This window comes from Lepidochelys olivacea (assembly GCF_965140295.1).
Source record: "Lepidochelys olivacea isolate rLepOli2 genome assembly, chromosome: 15".
NCBI lineage: Eukaryota > Metazoa > Chordata > Testudines > Cheloniidae > Lepidochelys > Lepidochelys olivacea.
This window is the reverse complement of record NC_140425.1, coordinates 15,209,668-15,229,406: the sequence shown is the minus strand read 5'-3', so window position 1 is coordinate 15,229,406 and position 19,739 is coordinate 15,209,668. Positions and strand designations below refer to the sequence as shown.

Genomic DNA, 19,739 nt, shown 5'->3' with positions numbered 1-19,739 from the left:
TTTAGGGTGAGAGTACTGGGTAACGTAGCCCAGGGCCCTGTCTAAGAATGTGAGAATTGTGGAAATCCATCCTGGGATAGGTAAAGGCACAAGGCCTGACACCTGAGAGGTTGCATTCAGAATGACCAGAAAGTGGACAGAAGTGCAGCTAGCCCTGTTACTGTGACAAGTCCCTATTTTTGAAATTTGTGGGACAGCTACATGAAGCTCAATCACATTTACAAGAAACTATTTGGCAGAGGCTACCAGATCAGATTCTGTTTTGGTAGCGACTGTCCTGCAGTCATTGGTTAAGAAGAACTTCTAGTACCCATCTCTATGCAAACAGCCAACTGCTTATTAGTCACTAAGAGTGGAATCTAGGTGGATAATCACTTGAAGAAAATGTTATTTACCATAAAGTACTAGTTCTTTGAAATGGGTTGTGGAATCCATGTGGACAACCCATCTTCCTCTTCTGGAATTCTGTATTGGCCAAGGGATAGTTTATGCCCTTGGGTGGGGGTGCATGAGAAAGCTTGGGGTACATGTGCAGCCCTAATGGACCCTGCTGGTCAACAAATCTATAAGAAGCCTAAAGCCTTGGCAAGAGCTGGCATGTGGCCTACCAGTGCACAACAATAAGGTAAGTAACTATTCTTTTTGAGATGTTCAAATCTAGGGACAATGAGTGAGTGCATGTCAGCTGATCTTGGCTGTCTCAGCCTCCCTTTGCGAAAGAGTTGGTCTGTTGTAGCTAGAACCCAGACAATATAATAATTGCTGTGAACACCTTTAATTGCACTCAGAAGTGAATAAGAAGTCTTTGGAGCACCAGTATAATATGCTCCCTGTGGCTAACACTGCAAAGCAAGCAGGCTTTTACATTCTCTGTCACCTCCACGGTAAGCAGTTTTCAATGGCAGACTAGTATAGAGCATACTACAGCAATCCAATTTGATGATGACAGGTGTGGAAAATGTCCATATTAAATATAGAGTGATGTTAGAGAGACAAAGTGTGTGAGGTAATATCTTTTATTGGATCAAATTCTGTTGGTGAAAGAGACCAAGCTTTCAGGCTTACACAGAGCTGCTCTTTAGGTTTGGGAAAGGTACTCTGTGTACCTGAGAGAGTCTGTTTACCTTTCCCAGACTTGAAGAAGAACTCTGTATAAGCTTGAAAATTGCATATGTTAGAATTATTTTGTAGGGAGTAAAGACTAGCTGCATAGCAAATATGTTGCTATGTTGTGATTGAAATCAGTTTTGCATAACTGAATTTGTGTCATATCAACTGATTTCATCCTTCCTTCTCATGAGGTCTCAGTGTGCATGTTGTGTTGCTTGTATGACATGCACAGGACTGCGATATTACTAGATTCATGCAGAATGAAGAGTACATGCTTTTCCCCCATTATATGACTTCCAATTTGTCTTAAGGCCTAACCTATAGTAGAATAGATTTGCTGGTATAGTTGTACCACTAAAAGAAAAGGAGTACTTGTGGCACCTTAGAGACTAACCAATTTATTTGAGCATAAGCTTTCATGAGCATCCAGTGAACTGAGCTGTATACAGTGAATACAGACTAACACGGCTGTTACTCTGAAACTTGTACCACTAAAACACTCTTAGAGGATATGTTACTTGTATAACTGCCCCTATGCTAGGGCTTTTACTGGTATAAAAATTTAATTTAAAACATCATATGCTGGCAAAAATCTTTGATATTGTCCTGCCCTAAAAGGTAGAAGGAAACAGCTCAGAGATAACTTTGTATCAAGGAGTCACAGCCTGTAGAAAAGAATCAAATTGCACAAGAATATGTTGTTTAGCAGTCTTAATCCATAATTCATCCTCTGTTTGAGGAGGTGTTTACCAGTTGCCAAAAAGAAAACATTGCATATACAAGAGAGAAAGTTGTACAGTCTTGTCACACTATTTTATATGTATACATCTTCTCATTTCCCACTCCCCCATCCCAAATGGAAGTGAGGGGGAATGGTGCAAGGAACCAAGGATTAGACACAGTAGTGGTCCCTGTATTCCTCTAAGCACAAGGACTACTTCTTAAGGCTCTCAAGGGGTTAGCCACCTCACACACGCGTTGGCCTGTGGCACTGACCTGATGAACTAGTGGGGAGCAGTCTGCACCATCCAGAGAATGGTGTAGTGTGCATACTGCTCCTGTGTTCCCTAAAGTTCTAGGAGGGATTATGCCTGCCTGAGGCACGATCCGCCTGAGGCACGATCCTCCTGAGGCAGTGCATCTCTACCACCTCCTGCGCTGGCCAGTGTCTTCCAGGCACGTTCTCACTCCAGGTGAACAGTTTGACAGGACTAGATATGTTTGTTCTGTGAGTGCTACATTTAGTTGCACATGCACCCCTGCACCTTTGATTGGAGATTCCAGGACCTGATGAAGCAGGTTGCTAACACTCTGCAAATTCCCCTAGAAGAAGTCCAGGATTCCCATCACAAGCTGCAGCACACTTCTTCCTCAGCACAGGTGGCACTGCCATTAATGAAGCCCTCCTTCATTAATGAAGTCTGGCATACTCCATCATGTGCCTCCCTACATTCTGAAGGGCTGATGTTTAAAAGAAAAAAAATAAAACAGAAACTATTTCTTGGTCAGGGATTCTGAGTCTTTGTTTTCTCATCCAGCACCAAACTCTCTGGTCGTAAATGCAGTTAATGAAAGGGGCAGGTTGCATACTCAAAAAGCCACCCCTTACAATAAGGACCAGATGCATCTGGACCTGTTTGATCACACGAGCTATTCATCAGCAGCACTTCAGTTCAGAATAGCTGCCCACCAGGTGCTGATGTCAAAATATGACTACCTGAACTACGAGAAGTTTAATGCTTTTATTGACCATTTGCCACAGGAACATTGAGAATAGTTCAGTGCCATAATAAAGAAGGGTCAGCTTTTGGCTAAAACTTCACGGCAGACTTCACTTAGTGCAGTAGACACTGCAGCTATGTCTACTTCCTCAACAGTAGCGATGAGGTGAGCTTCCTGGTTTTAGTTCAGATTTCCACAGGTGGTGCAATCAACTGTGGAAGATTTACCTTTCAGTGGCCAGAAGCTGTTTGCAGATTCCATGGACAACTCTCTTCATACCATAAAGAACTGAAGGGCAACAATTAGGTCATTAGGGATAGAGAGGTCTCCAAACAAATAGAAATATAGCAGGTCTCAATTGGCACAAAGATCCCACCTGGCTCAATTTTCTACCTTCCGTAGGCTACTGGAACCACTGGCTAAGAGGTCAAGGTTTGCAAAGAAAAAGCCTGCAACTACCTCAGGTGCTTTATCCCAGCCTGCAACATTGTCTAAATGCCAGTTTTGATGGTTTGATTGAGAATCCAGACTACCCAATGACCTGGTTTTATCAGCTGCACAAGACAGCCCCCATTCCTCAATTTGGACACTGCCTCTTTCTCTTTCATCAAGCTGGGAGCCCATAAGATCAAACAAATGGGTAGTGGAGGCTGTTACTTCAGGTTATACAATCCAATTTCCTTCCACCCTGCCCTTTCAACTTCCTTCCCTGTCACTCTTCAGGGACCTTTTTTACGGACAGTTGCTAACATAGGAGATCTCATCACTCCTAAGTCTAGGACCCCCTAGAGCCAGTCCCGCTTCAACACAGGGGGAAAGGGTTCTATTCAAGATATGTTCTCATACCCAAGGGAAAATGAGGGTTGGAGGCCAATATTAGGCATGTCAGATATCTAAAATTCAGAATGGAGTCCCTAGCGGCTACAGTTCCCTCCCTGGAATTAATGGACTGGTTTGCGACCCTTGACCTCAAAGATGACTACTGCCACATAGCGATTCATCCTTCTCGCAAAAGATTTCTTCATTTCACTTTCAATCACAGTCATTACCAGGACCATATCCTACCCTTTGGCCTGTCATCCACCCCAAGGTTGTTCTCAAAAATCATGGTGGTCATAGCTGCCTACCTCTGTTGTCTAGGAATAAGTCTTTTCTCTACCTTGACAATTGGCTCCTCAAGGGTCAGTTGTATCAGGAGGTATGGTTGGCAGTTCAAACAGCTTTACTATTCTGAAGTCTAGGCATGCAGATAAATCTTGAGAAATTAATCTTGACCACTGTGACGCTGACAGATCAGGTGCCAGCTCTTACCAAGGCCCCGAGACCTCAGCTGAACACTGACTAATACAGAGCCAAAAGAGTACCCAGAAGTCAACTACTACAGGACAGGCCCAACAAAGAAAATAACAGAATGCCAATAGCGGTCACCTTCAGCCCCCAACTAAAAACTCTGCAGCGCATCATCAAAGATCTACAACCTATCCTGAAAAATTATCCCTCACTCTCGCAGATCTTGGGAGACAGACCAGTTCTCGCTTACAGACAGCCCCCCACCTGAAGCAACCTCACAACAAAAACACTAACCCAGGAACCTGTCCTTGCAACAAAGCCCGATGCCAACTCTGTCCACATATTTATTCGAGTGGCACCATCATAGGACCTAATCACATTAGCCATGCAATCAGGGGCTCGTTCACCTGCACATCTACCAATTTGATATATGCCATGATTTGCCAGCAATGCCCCTCTGCCATGTACATTGGCCAAACCGGACAGTCTCTACGTAAAAGAATAAATGGACACAAATCTGACATCAGGAATCATAACATTCAAAAACCGGTAGGAGAACACTTCAACCTCTCTGGCCACTCAGTAACAGATTTAAAGGTGGCATTTTTGCAATGGAAAAGCTTCAAAAACAGACTCCAGTGAGAAACTGCTGAGCTTGAATTAATATGCAAACTAGATACCGTTAACTTGGGTTTGAATAGAGACTGGGAGTGGCTGGGTCATTACACATATTGAATCTATTTGCCCATGTTAAGTATCCTCACACCCTCTTGTCAACTGTCTAAATGGGCCATCTTGATTATCACTACAAAAGTTTTTTTTCTCCTGCCGATACTGGCTCATCTTAATTAATTAGCCTCTTACGTCACCTTTTCATGTTCTCTGTGTGTGTGTGTGTGTGTGTGTGTGTGTGTGTATATATATACACATCTATCTTCTTACTGTATGCTCCATTCTATGCAATCTGATGAAGTGGGCTGTAGCCCACGAAAGCTTATGCTCAAATTAATTTTTTAGTCTGTAAGGTGCCACAAGTACTCCTGTTCTTTTTGCGGATACAGACTAAGACGGCTGTTACTCTGAAACCTAATACATAGCTGGAAACCAATGTGGCTCACCTGTGTGTTAGTATTGTTAAAATAGATATTAAGTTTATTAGCATGTGTTCAGTTTTTATGAAACGCTTGTAGGATGCTGAATGTATCAATCTCACTTATAATATCTGTACCACATGTTATAAGGTGACATTAAGTGTTTGCATTGTAATCCTTTGTGATTGTGTAAGTAATCAAACAGGAAAGAAGCACTAATTAATGTAAAATGCAGGCTTCCTACAGAAGGTGTTAGGTCCTGCCCATCAAGAAGACCCATTGAAACCAAATGAGCCATTGTGGAACATCACATAACAAAGACTTTGTTAACTGGATTCCTTTCTCCCTCTCCCCACATCGGTCCCCTGGAATGAAGAGGAGACATGCATGTAAACTCATCACATCAGCTTGAACTTTGTGGGAAGGGAGATAAAAATCTCTAACAAGAAGGAACTGTCTTTATTCTGCTTGGAATCTGAGGGGCAAGGGTTACTAAGTGTAAGCAAAAGATCCCCAGTGCTTGGCATGAGCTACCTCGAAGGACATATAGAGCTTGCTTATTATAGAAACTTCTATTACCTTTTGAAAACTAAGACTGTAACTCATTTGTGTGTGTGTGTTTACCTGCTTTAACCTTGTAAATAACTCTCATTTTTCTTAGTTAATAAATCTTTAGTTACTTTATTATGGGATTGGCTACAAGTTTTGTCTTTAGTGTAAGATATAGGGTGCAGTTGACCTGGGGTAAATGACTGGTCCTGTGAAACTGGGAGTAACCTGAATATTGCTGTGATTTTTGTTATAAGGGACCATCTATCACAAAGGTAAGCGTGCCTAGGTGGCGAGATAGTCCCTTTGGATACTCCAGTCTGCCTGTACTCTGTAGTTAGGCTGTTAAAGTGCCGGAGGAGTTTTCACTTAATACTTCGTTGGAGAAATCTAAGTATAGAATTGACAACCAATGTGGGGGGTGTGCCTGCTTCTTAACAGTCTACCCTATGGTTGATACTCATGCTCTTGAGCCACTTGACAACCCCAATACAACAATTATTCTTTATAAGAGTTCATCTGGATTCGATAATGGGTGGAGCTTATCTCCCTCGGACAGGTTTCTTGCTCTAAAGAATCTTATACAGAGTGCAGTTCAGCCCTCAAGTTCCAGCAAGGACGTGTCTGCAACTTCTGGGACACATGGCAGCTTGTGTTTTTATGACACAAAATGCCAGATTTCATCTTTGATGTCTCCAGGAATAGGTCGGATTGTTTATGTACCCAACAAGCACGTACGTGTACCCAGACAGGTCCTACAGTCACTTACCTAGTGGATTAATCCATCCAAAGTTTGTTCAGGAATCCTGTTCAGCCAGAATCCCCATACAATCATATTAACGTCAGACGCTTCCCTCTTGGGATGGAGAGCAAGTTTGATCCCTCACACTGTCTAAGGCAAATGGTCACAACAGGAACAGCACGTGCACATCAATCTGTTGGAATTAAGGGCAGTCAGAAATGCTTGCCTCCGCTTTCTTCCCCTAGTCAAAAACAAGTCCATCAGGATCATGACCGACAACATAGCATGCATGTATTAATCATCAAAGTGGAGCGCATTCCCCTTCAATCTGCACCAAAGTGATAAAGCTTTGGAACTGCTACATAGCCAATCGGATGGTGGTTTTGGCTTCTTACCTCTTGAGTGTACAAAACACCATGCCAGGTGACCTGAACAGATATTTCTCCCTAAATTACAAATGGGAGTTGGACTCAAGTCTTCAACAAAGTATTCCTATCTTGGGGATTTCCAGACATCGACCTTCTTGCCATAGCAGCCAACACAAAGTGCAAGAAATTCTGTTCCAGATGGGGGCTCGATCCCCGATCTGAAGATGTTTTCCTAATTACATGGATTAAGGGTATTTTTAATGCATATTCTCCAACTCCATTGCTCTTAAAGTTCCTTATCAAGATTAGACAGAACCAGGCCAAAGTCTTGGCCAAGTTGGTGCAATCAAAATGACAAGTTTGGTTTCCTTACCCCATCTATCTCACCTCTTGCCATCCATAGCAGCTCCTGATCAAACCTTGATTGTTGTCTCAGGATGCAGATTGGAAGCTCCATTTGAATGTCCTGTAACTAGAAGCCTGATTCTGCAATGGTTCTTGGGACTAGAAACCACATGTTCATCAGAAGTACAAAAGATACTGATAAATAGCAGAAAGGAATTTACTAGGCATACTTGCCTTCAAAAATGGCGAAATATAACACATTTCATATAACCAGCACCATTTTTCTCCTGTCCAGTTGTCTCTTTCCTTAATCTTGGTTTACCTGTTGGAAATAAAAAAATCCGGCCTTTCTATGAGTTCCATCAAGGTTCATTTAGCGGAAATAACAGCTTTCCAAGCGTTGTTAGAAGGCTGCTCAGTATTCACTCATCCAACCACACTGAGAATTCTTCAGAGGATTTATCAATCTTTTTCGTCAGATTGGAGCCCCTGCTCCACTTTTGGATTTCAACCTGGTTCTTAACCTCTCATGAAACAGCCCTTTGAGCCACTGATTACATGCTTGCTGCTACATCCGTCTATGAAGATTGCCTTTTTGGTGGCCTTCACTTCTGCAGAAATGGTTAGGGAGATGGAGGCTTTAATGGCAGATGCTCCCTTTCCTTCCATCCCCAAGGAGAAAATATCTTTGCGACCTCATCCAAAATTCTTATCTAAGCTGTCCTCTGAATTTCCTATCAACCAAACTGTTCATCTTCCTTTTTTTCTTCTTCTTCTTAGTGGCATCAGTCTATACAGGAGTTGGCTCTACATACTCTAGATGGGGGTTCTCAACCTTTTTCTGTGGCCCACCTGTGCTACAGCAACTGTTTTTCTGCATAACCAGTAGATTAAAAGCCAGGGCTGGTGTTAGGGGGTAGCAAGCAGGGCAATTACCCAGGGTCCCAAGCCACGGGGGGCCCCGTGAAGCTAAATTGCTCAGGTTTTGGCTTCAGCCCCACATGGCGGAGCTTGGGCTTTGGCTTTCTGCCTTGGGCCCCAGTGAGTCTAACACCAGCCTTGCTCTCTGGTTTATTTTGGAGGACTCCCTGAAACCTGCTCGCAGCCCCACAGCGGGCCCTGGACCCCTGATTGAGAATCTCTGCTCTAGATGTTGAGAGCCTGTTAGCCTTTTACTTGGGCAGAATGAGGCCTCTCAGGAAGACACCCCCCCCCCCCAAATGCTTTGTTTCCACTGAAGATAGGTCTACAGGAATGCCTGTCTCCTCTCAAAGGCTTTCTAAAGGGATCTCTGGATGCATTATTGCCTTTTATGGGTTCCCTGAGGTTCGACCTACCCAAGAGTGACTGCACACTCTACTAGATCACATTCTAATCTGTAGCCCTACTCAAAGATGTTCCAGTTGCTGAAAACTACAGGACTGCAATATGGTCCTCAGTGCCCACAATTTCCATGTGCTGTGGCTTAATTCATGCAGCAAGATTAGAAGCTGCAATAGGCAACGCAGTTCTTTCTTCAGCGATGGACTCTGTTCTGAAGCTGCCACCTCTTTAAAGGGGTACTGCTAGGGAGTCACCTAAAGTGGCGCACCCACAGGGACATTGCTTGAAGGAGAGATTACTCCCTTTGTGCAGTAACTGGAGTTCTTCAAGATGTGTCCCTCAGTGGGTGTTCTGCTCCCCGCCCTCCTCCACTCTGCTTTGGAGCCGCCTCTGTGGGCTTTGTGGTGGAGAAGGAACGGAGGGTGGTCCGCCTATGCAGCCCTACGTAGCCTCGGTATGGGGCATGAGAATCTGTAGGATTTGTGCATAGGCAAAACATACATTGCTACCAAAAATTTCTGACCAAAAGCACATGGGTGTATATGGACCTAAAGAGGAGCGGCCATAGGGACAGCACTTGAAGTTACAGCACAAGTTGAATTATTTTTCCTTTCCTCCTCCCCCTGGTCTTTGTTCTACAGCAGCCACTGAGCAGAATGGCTGCATTGTCCCCGTCCCTTACTGATCGAGTGCATTTCCATGAAAAGAGTATATTTTAGTATTTCCGCTGAGATCCTTGTGAAATTTCACAAGGATGTTGGAACATTTTGGGTAAAAACTCCAGCCTCCTGCTTCTGTGAGCAAAATACACCTAGATCTCAACTGTGGCAAATGACCAAAGCCAACATTCACAAAGGCTACCAGCAGACTTCAGTTTGTGTTTCACTAATTTTGCCTGAACCCTTAGCTCATCATCTTAACAAGGCATTTCTAGTTTTAGATAATTGCTTATTCAGGAGGAAATGACTGTTCATCTTTTCTTACCCTTTTCCCCCCACTGTCTGATCATCACTCTTTCTCTCTCACATTCTTTGAATAGATAGTTTGGGTGTGCTTTTCATGTGGTAAAAACCAATCTAACTCCATGTAAACAGTGTGTTCAGCTTTGTAAAATTATGTTAATTCTAGGAAGTGAAAATATTAAATTTAAAACTCATGTTAAAAAATTGCTGTTGTTTGGAACAGAGAAGCTCAAAATGTAGGTTCTCTGCCCTCTTTCCTTACTATTTCCTTCCCACAGACACTTTAATGTGGGAGCAGGCTGAGCATTTTTTTCACACCTCCGTTTTGGTCCGGCAGCTCTTCTGCAGAATTAATGCTACTGGGCTATGCATAATCCTGACCTTCTAAATGCTGAGAGTAAAAGTACAAGAGTAGCAGTGTTTACACATGTAGATATGGATGTACTGCTTGTGATCTGAGGTAGGATATGGAATGGTAGTCCAGTTCTCCTGTGAGTTCTTAAAAAGGAAATGCAAGGAAGAGGGGCAATTAGCTGTGTCCTCTCTTCCCCTGCCACAGGCTGATCAAATGCCATGTTTTGTTTCATGACACTTTTGATGTTCTCTCACTCTTCCATATCAGGAAGATAAATGGAAAATTGGAAGAATTTTTCTAAACATTCTAGAGGGGTTGGCAAGCCTTCTCTGAGTCATTAACCAGAGAAAACAAGAGAGTCCTTACAAAAACAAAACACAAACACCAGGGGGGTGGGGTGTAAAACTTCATATAATATGTTTTTAATATACACACTAGAATTGTTTCAGCTTTTTCTCTGCCTTTGCTGCACCCACCTGTATTTCCATATTACAAAAAGTGGTTCTGGTTTGCAAAATAGATGAAGAGGAATAGGAGCAAATGGAAGAGGAGAATCAAAAGAGAGAGAAGCAGTAGATGAATTATGAAAGAGCTTGTCATAAATATAAAGGGAAGGGTAAACACCTTTAAATCCCTCCTGGCCAGAGGAAAAACCCTTTCACCTGTAAAGGGTTAAGAAGCTAGGATAACCTCGCTGGCACCTGACCAAAATGACCAATGAGGAGACAAGATACTTTCAAAGCTGGGGGGGGAGAAACAAAGGTTCTCTCTGTCTGTGTGATGCTTTTGCCGGGAACAGAAAAGGAATGGAGTCTTGGAACTTAGTAAATAATCTAGTTAGATATGCGTTAGTTTCTGTTTTGTTTAAATGGCTGATAAAATAAGTTGTGCTGAATGGAATGTATATTCCTGTTAGTGTCTTTTTGTAACTTAAGGGTTTGCCTAGAGGGATTCTCTATGTTTTGAATCTGATTACCCTGTAAAGTATTTACCATCCTGATTTTACAGAGGTGATTCTTTTACTTTTTCTTCAGTTAAAATTCTTTTTAAGAACCTGATCGCTTTTTCATTGTTCTTAAGATCCAAGGGTTTGAGTCTGTGTTCACCTATGCAAATTGGTGAGGATTTTTATCAAGCCTTCCTCAGGAAAGGGGCTGTAGAGGTTGGGGAGGATTTTGAGGGGAAAGACGTTTCCAAGCGGGCTCTTTCCCTGTTATATATTTGTTAGATGCGTGGTGGTGGCAGCAATGAAGTCCAAGGGCAAAAGGTAAAATAGTTTGTACCTTGGGGAAGCTTTAACCTAAGCTGGTAAAAATAAGCTTAGGGGGTTTTCATGCAGGTCCCCACATCTGTACTCTAGGGTTCAGAGTGGGGAAAGAACCTTGACAGAGCTAAAAGGAAAGATGACTATAAGAAAAGCTTGCTGCAGGAGACAATGCAACTGGAAGAAAGGATTAGAGAGAAATGTTACTTTATCAAGAAAGATTAGGTGTTACCAGAGATTCTGAACTTGAGGACTCTGCTCTCCAAGCCAGCAGGAATTTATCACTCTTGGAGCAAGCTCACTGATGTCTTCAAGACCAACACTATATGGAGTAATGCCATTAACAAGGATTAAGGATACTTCTATTTATTACCCTATATTGCACTTTGTTGGCTGCAGGAAGTGGGTTGAGCTAGAGAAGGAAAAATACAGCCAGTCATTTAATCCACAGAGCTCAAACCTGACTCCTTTACTTTCCAGACCCTGAATCCAAGGTCTTATCTTAATCTAGATCAGGGGTGGGCAAACTACGGTCCGTGGGCCACATCCGGCCCACCAGCACATTTAATCTGGCCCTTGAGCTCCCACTGGGGAACAGCGTCAAGGGCCACTCCACGCATGTGTTGCAGCTACCAGAAGCAGTGTCATGTCCCCCCTCCAGCTCCTACGTTTAGAGGCAGCCAGGGGGCACCGCCCCCACAGCTCCCATTGGCTGGGAATTGCGGCCAGTGGGAGCTGCAGGGGCGGCAACTGCAGGCAGAACAGCGCGCAGAGCCGCCTGGCCACACTTCTGCATAGGAGCTGGAGGAGGGACATGCCGGTGCTTCTGGGAGCTGCTTGAACTAGGTGCCACCCAGAGCCTACACCCCTCCCGCACCCCAACCCCCTGCCCCAGCTCAGAGCCCCCTCCACACCCTGAACTCCTCTTTTCTGGCCCCACCCCAGAGCCCGCACCCCCAGCCGGAACCCTCACCCCCTCCTGAACCCCAGCCCCAATTTCATGAGCATTCATGGCCCACCATACAATTTCCATACCCAGAAATGGCCCTCGGGCCAAAATGTTTGCCCACCCCTAGTCTGGATCATGTTGAAAGTCTTACTGTAAAAAGATGCCATGGGGGGCAAGAGGGGGGGTTGTGGAAACTTCATGCCAGAAGTAGATTTTTAAAAGTAGCTTTAGGATATGAATATCCACAGAGATGACCCACACTTTTCATAATTGGACAGGGGCATCTTTAATGCAACCAGAGGCCACTCCTTTTGGTTAAGAGAGTTCAGTTCCTGACTTTAAGCTGCTATGTAATAAAGAACAGTGTAGATCTGGATTGTTGCAATATTAGTCAATGGCTTCCCTCCACCTAGAGTTTGCTATATTGTTATGGACTTTTGATTAGTCCAAGGACAGCGTGCTTTCATTGGCAAGGATATTATGCAGGTTGACTAATATTCGTCTGTTCTTTTGCCCCCAATGTTGTGTCTGTATGTTCTTATAATTGTGGGTGGGGTGGGGGGATTGCCACTCTTTAGTGCACTCTCTGGGTCTTCACAAGATTTCCACTTGCCTGGAGATTAATCCCAGGCATCATCAAGAGTCCCAGATGGGGAACAGAGCCTTCTAGTTGAGGATAAGAGAAGTGCTTAGTGAAACAGGTGGCTGTAAACAAATAGTGTAAAACAGAAATGAGAAAGGGAAATGAATACCAGAAAATATGTAGACCTGAAAAAGAACTTTGTGCAAGTTTGACAACTTGTCTCTCTCGCCAACAGAATTTGGTTCGATACAAGGTATTACCTCATCCACCTTGTCTAAGGAAATATGTATGCTTTTCCCTCTGGATGCTGCTGTAGGTTTTATTAGCTGACATGGCTTTGAGTTTAATCTTTCTATTTCATCCACATCACTCTCTTAAAAGCTTTGAATATGATTTCTTTTTCTTCTTTCCTGCTCCTTCTCAACTGAGCACTTTCTGAAAATACTAGAAGTAACTTCTGGATAGAGGATGTTAGTTAAGACGGTATGAGAGATGGAAATGTGAAGAACAAGTTTCCTTGCTCACCCATACAAAATCTGCAGGGCCAGGGGTTGATATTCAGAAGGAATATTGTCCCTTGCTAGAAAAGGACAGATGTGGGAAGAAAGAGCATCCTTTCTACTTTTCCTATACTCTGGAATCGTATGCTGAAACAGAACAGATTTTCAATTTCTGATGCCAGCATCAAACAGCTTGTCATTATCTGTTTTAGCTGCTTCCATTTTAGGTGAGTTTGGGCTCTCAGTTTGCTTTGTTTAGTTAATAGTTTTATTGTGTCTTAGTTTGTATCATAAATAACTTAAGAAAAATATCTCCCAGAACTGTGGTCAGAGAGCCTGTTTGACTCAGGAGTCCAGTATGTTTCCCTCCTACCTGATATGTATGATCTCCTCTGTGGGCCAGTGCTGGGAAAGGGCCATGACCCTATCTCTGCCCCCTTTTGGAGTGATTTGCACTCTTGAGAGGTTCAGGGAGGAAGCAGGAGAGACGACCCTAATGAAATTTGAAGCGCCCTGACTTTGTTATAGTTATAGTGTAATTGTTCCGGGGATTGCTTTTCACAACTGGATAGGAACATCTTGAGTGTGACCAGGGCCACTCCTTTCATTTAAGAGCTATTGCCAAGAACAGAAATCCTATAGCTAATCCAGTAACTTGCATACTGAGAAGGTTGCCTTGTGCCCAGAATACTCAAATACTTAATCTGTTGGAGTGCTTTTGTATAGTGTCAGTAGAAAGCCACAGAAGCCTCATTTTGTTGAGGACTGTCAGCTTTTTCTCCCCAAAGAGATATTCCTAAACCCTAGGGAATCCCTTCCCTTCAAAAAATGCTCAGATAAGCAGCATGGAGCAGTTAGCACTCCCAGCCTATCTGTTTTCAGAATGGCTGAGATGGGCACAATGGATACTTTCCAAATCCTGTCTAGAAGCCTTCGTGTACCCTGCATTAAGCTGGAACTGAAGACTGCAGCAAGGTCCTCCCTCTTGCTTCCGTGCTGAATTCTGCAGCAAATAGAAATTCTGCAGCAGCTTGAAATAAATGTGCAAATGAATAATGCAATCAATACAGTATTCTTTGTTGTATTTATTTTGATGTAAATTTCAGTTTATTTTATGTTGTCCTCAGATTTTCACTGAGCTGCAGATTTTTATTAACAATGCAAAACAGAATTGTAAAATTCGTTAGGAGGATGCAGAGTATTAGTTTATGGAGGTTTGGAGTTCTGGGGCCCTGGAGGCATTTGAAGCTTTTTAAAGCTTCTCGCTCCTTCTCTTGGTTTCATATAAGCAGCTCGGTTGGCTGTAGCAGAAGGGGAGGAGAGCCTTAAGGCTGAAAGAATGGTGGCCAGCACACACAAGCTGTGCAACAGAGTGGTGTTTTGAACATAAATTCCATTCAGTGACTGACTGGGTGGGAGAACCTCTGCCAAGTGGCCTGGATAGTGATTATAAGTAATAGAAACCCTGAAGAGGACTCCAAATGTTGTCAGTCTGTGCTGGGTCTAAAATGTCTGCACTGTTAAGTATGAGTACATTAAAGGGGATATTTGGTTAAAAAATTTACTTTTCAAATGATGTGAAAACATAATGATACATCAGTCAGACTGAGTAAACTTTTCCTGTCTGTTCCCCAGTTAGTTCCATGGCAGCTCCAGCAAGTGTATCTATATGGTGTGTTTTGTTCTAGTTAAGAGTTCCAGATTCTTTGACTGCTGAGAAATTGGCTTTTAAAATTAGCAGATTTTTTTTATTGCAGTTCTTGTGTTCTGAATTGAGAAATATATTTTCCCTGGAGATAGATGACAGCCAGTGAAGGCTTGGCTAGATCCTTCTTTATGTATATGTGTGGGATTCTTCTGGGAGTACTCTGGATGAGGATGTATCTTTAACTCAACTCAGATTGGGAGATTGAGGAGGATTCAGGTTCAGCTGGAGGCCCTGGTAGGATTCAGGTTGACTATTTAAACATCTGGTGTTTTTTCATGTCACAATGCAAAAGGACAGTTGAGGGAAAGCAAGCAAGGTAGTTGGTTCTTAACGGCAAATTCCTTTATGCTTTACGATTGGGTCTGAAGACCAGATGAGTAGATAGCATAGGGGAGTAGTCATGGTTAATTAAGTGCACTTGTATAAAGCTGTATAGTTCATTGCAAGACTATGAAAAGTCAGTGCAAGAATTGATGAGGAAGCTTCCCTTTAAATCTCTTTCTTCATCCTGTAATTGTAGAACATTGAAAGGAGATGAGTTTACAGGTAAGTGGCACCTGGATTATTTTCTTCAGCACAGTAGCATCTGTATGTATGTAGGTAAGATTACGCAAAGTACATGAATAATTAATTTTTTTTTCTTGTTTAGTACCAAAATATGGTAATACCATAACTGTAGAAATGTAACACTGTAAACTGTGCTCAGTTGACCTTGAGCATTCTGGAGGCTTGAAGTGTGTGGAGGTGAGCCTTTCTCCACAAGCGGCTAAATGCTGCCTGAAAGTTATTTCCCCAATAGTAATTTTGGTTAGATGATTTGATATCATAACCTGTTGCAAGATAGTTTACTGAGTGGTAATCCTGCCGCACACTTTAGTTTTCAAACAAAGCATGCTTGGAGACCTGTAAAATGATCATCCTCTAACTTTCCGGATGATACTCAGTGTGTGTGGGAAAGTAGTTAAAATGTTTACTGGGCAGATGGGAAGAAGCTGGAGGAAAGCATTGTCAGCTGATTTCTGGTGTCATGTCCTAAAGTTTGCTCTGAGCGAGCTACATAATGCAAGTGAAAGATGAGGTAGAGAGTTGTGGACTCTGTCAGAACAAACCAGGAGATTACATAGTTAGCTGCTTTCCATTCGAACGATTCATTTATAAATGAACAATAAATTGACTTGTAGGGCTGCATCAGCTGGGAAGACTGTTTTTATCTACTTGTGTGTTGCCATCGTTGAGGTCAACTAATCTTTTGAGGATTTGGTGGGAACCAGTTTGATGACTTTGCTTCTTTGTGTATCCTCTTTAGAATTGGTGCATCCAGGTGCAGCCAAGAAGCATAGTCACAGGACTTTAATATTTTTAAAATATTTACAACCAAGAGACCTTTCCCTCTACCGTCTTATTTTGTGCATTCAGAAAGCTTTCAATGCAATTTTGCACTTTTAATCTACAAGGTCAATAAGTGTTAGATAGTGAACTGTTTGATAAAGCTGTGCTATCAAACCTAGAGGATGCTTGTGAAAAGTAACAGTTGTGGGTGGAGGGAAGTGACAGTAGTGCCACAAAGGTCAGTTTCAGAACAATTATAGTTACTATTCTGTGTATATAGAATAAATAAACTGTAATAAAGAGATTAAGTTTGCTGATAAAGTTGGAAGAAGCAGAAGGAAGAATGGGGAAGTGTTGATATAAAAAAGGATGGCTGGAAAAAAGAGTACTGTGGAAAGCAAGAGAATCATAGAATCATAGAATATCAGGGTTGGAAGGGACCCCTGAAGGTCATCTAGTCCAACCCCCTGCTCGAAGCAGGACCAATTCCCAGTTAAATCATCCCAGCCAGGGCTTTGTCAAGCCTGACCTTAAAAACCTCTAAGGAAGGAGATTCTACCACCTCCCTAGGTAATGCATTCCAGTGTTTCACCACCCTCTTAGTGAAAAAGTTTTTCCTAATATCCAATCTAAACCTCCCCCACTGCAACTTGAGCCCATTACTCCTCGTTCTGTCATCTGCTACCATTGAGAACAGTCTAGAGCCATCCTCTTTGGAACCCCCTTTCAGGTAGTTGAAAGCAGCTATCAAATCCCCCCTCATTCTTCTCTTCTGCAGGCTAAACAATCCCAGCTCCCTCAGCCTCTCCTCATAACTCATGTGTTCCAGTCCCCTAATCATTTTTGTTGCCCTTCGCTGGACTCTCTCCAATTTATCCACATCCTTCTTGAAGTGTGGGGCCCAAAACTGGACACAGTACTCCAGATGAGGCCTCACCAATGTCGAATAGAGGGGAACGATCACGTCCCTCGATCTGCTCGCTATGCCCCTACTTATACATCCCAAAATGCCATTGGCCTTCTTGGCAACAAGGGCACACTGCTGACTCATATCCAGCTTCTCGTCCACTGTCACCCCTAGGTCCTTTTCCGCAGAACTGCTGCCTAGCCATTCGGTCCCTAGTCTGTAGCGGTGCATTGTATTCTTCCATCCTAAGTGCAGGACCCTGCACTTATCCTTATTGAACCTCATCAGATTTCTTTTGGCCCAATCCTCCAATTTGTCTAGGTCCTTCTGTATCCTATCCCTCCCCTCCAGCGTATCTACCACTCCTCCCAGTTTAGTATCATCCACAAATTTGCTGAGAGTGCAATCCACACCATCCTCCAGATCATTTATGAAGATATTGAACAAAACCGGGCCCAGGACCGACCCTTGGGGCACTCCACTTGATACCGGCTGCCAACTAGACATGGAGCCAGTGATCACTACCCGTTGAGCCCGACAATCTAGCCAGCTTTCTACCCACCTTATAGTGCATTCATCCAGCCCATACTTCCTTAACTTGCTGACAAGAATACTGTGGGAGACCGTGTCAAAAGCTTTGCTAAAGTCAAGAAACAGAAGGAAAAGTCTGCAGAACAACCTCTGTGCGTTATGCATAGCTTGGGTCAGTGCTTCTCTTTTGAAAACATGGAAAGTTGGCCCCCAAATAGGGGGAAAAATATAAGAGGTTTACAAATGTCTAAATAAATTATATGGGGTGGCACTGCAAATTCACCAAAAAGGAGTAGGAGGCAGACCTACCGTGGACAGGCTTTTTACATAGCTGGTTTTGATGTTCAGCTCTTCATGTGTTCTTCACTTCTGCCTTGTAATAAATTCTAAAGAACTTTGCTCACATTTAGAGTACAGCTAAAATTAGCAAAACAAGACCTTTAAACAAGAATGAAAGATTCAATATTTGTACATCTTGCTCTCTGGACAAGTTTGGAAAGCAGGGTTCACTCTTTAGCAGGTATTCTCAAATCAATGAGATTCTTCCTACAACCTTATTAAATGGCATGAGGATTCCATTCTGCAGATGTACCCCTGGAGAATTTCTGTCATTGAACAAGGGAAATAGTGGGAGAGTTGGTATTGGTATAGCAACAGTAGTATTTGTTATTCAGATGGCCCCAGTCCAGACAGTCAGTGATCTCTGCCACCACTACTGATGTATGGATATTATTTGAACATAATTTTTAAAATCTGGTTAACATCCATCTTAAACATATTTTATTAATATTGGGGGAAAAGTCCCCTCAGATTTGTTAAGCATTGCAAAATCCATGCTGACTAGTCATAATTTAATTATAACTGTCCAATTGTCGCCAGTGTCTTCCCAAAGATTCCTTTGGCTCCCAAGATTTAGTTAGTGTTCAGGATGTGAGCACAAGTGTGTTTAAAATTTGCCAGTGGGGAAATTGAACTGTAAGGAATCCCATTATTTGTACCAGACCAAAGGTTGGTTGCTCCATGGCTAATGCTTGGCAACCTCCAAACAGGTGACGCCTTTATGCTAACAATCTATTTGAAGATACACTCCTACAATAGCTGGCTGACAGTTGCGAGTATCTGAATTAGATCAGGAAAATTTTATTCATGCATTCAAGGATAGGCTAACTTGTCTTGTTTGATAATGGGATTTGGTTTCTGTAACACCAAAACACTAAAACCTTTGAACTTAGTGAGGTTCAGAAAAACCCCTCATAATAATTAACCTTCTCTTGCCTTTTTCAGGAATTCGTTGGCAAATATATCTAAGGTGCGTACTGTGGCTTCTGTAAGACTCTGTTCCTTATCCAAATTTCCTTATTTAAAGAACCATTGCATTAGTTCATTCATTGTACCCCGTCTCATACTGAAACAGTATCCAGAGAACACAGAGGAACCTGGTCCATATTTTTAGTTTTCTATTCTGTCTTTTACCATGGATCCATCTTTAGAGGCTGCTTCTCTTCATTTCTTTGCAGGGAATCTGGCGAATCCCCGTGGATGAAATCGACCGCCCGGGCAGCTTTGCATCTCATATGAACCGCTCCATTGTCTTGCTGCTGAATGTGCTGTCTCAGCTCAAGGATTACAACACCCTGCTGAAAGTCTCCTCCATGCTGCAGAGGACACCTGATCAGGGAAAGTGAGGCCATAAGTTTAGTCTTCATTTAACAAACCTTTTCTTTCCATTTTGAATATTCCCCCCTCCCCCCATCCCCCCATTTTTCTGTCTCTTTGGGAAAATACTTAACTGCTTTAAAAAATAAAAACAAAACCCTGATCTATAACACCATAAATTATATTTCTGTTGAAGGAAGAACATATTTCAAGAGAGTGAATTAATATGGTTCTGAGGAATTTTGACTATGCTTAAAAATGGTACTGAGGCCTATGACTCTAGGGGTCAGATTCTTATCCCTACTAGAGCTGCTTTACACTCCTCCAGCACAAAGCAGCCAGTGAGCTGGCTTACCTGACCTGAGGATTCCTCTTATATGAGGAGAATCATAGGTGTCATAGAGGCACCATAGTAGCATATACCGCCCCTTTCCTCACCTCTGACACAGGAGGCA

General features: G+C 42.8%; 1 protein-coding gene across 5 annotated transcripts in view; it reads left to right on the top strand.

The window, feature by feature from the left end:
- CABIN1 (calcineurin binding protein 1) overlaps positions 1 to 19,739 on the top strand; it is a 205,606-nt gene that overhangs the window by 145,135 nt on the left and 40,732 nt on the right. For all 5 annotated transcript variants that reach the window (XM_084648966.1, XM_084648968.1, XM_084648964.1 and 2 more), the window contains one exon: positions 19,146 to 19,309. In XM_084648966.1, coding sequence (XP_084505092.1) covers positions 19,146 to 19,309 — 164 coding nt within the window. The remainder of the gene's footprint in view (positions 1 to 19,145; positions 19,310 to 19,739) is intronic.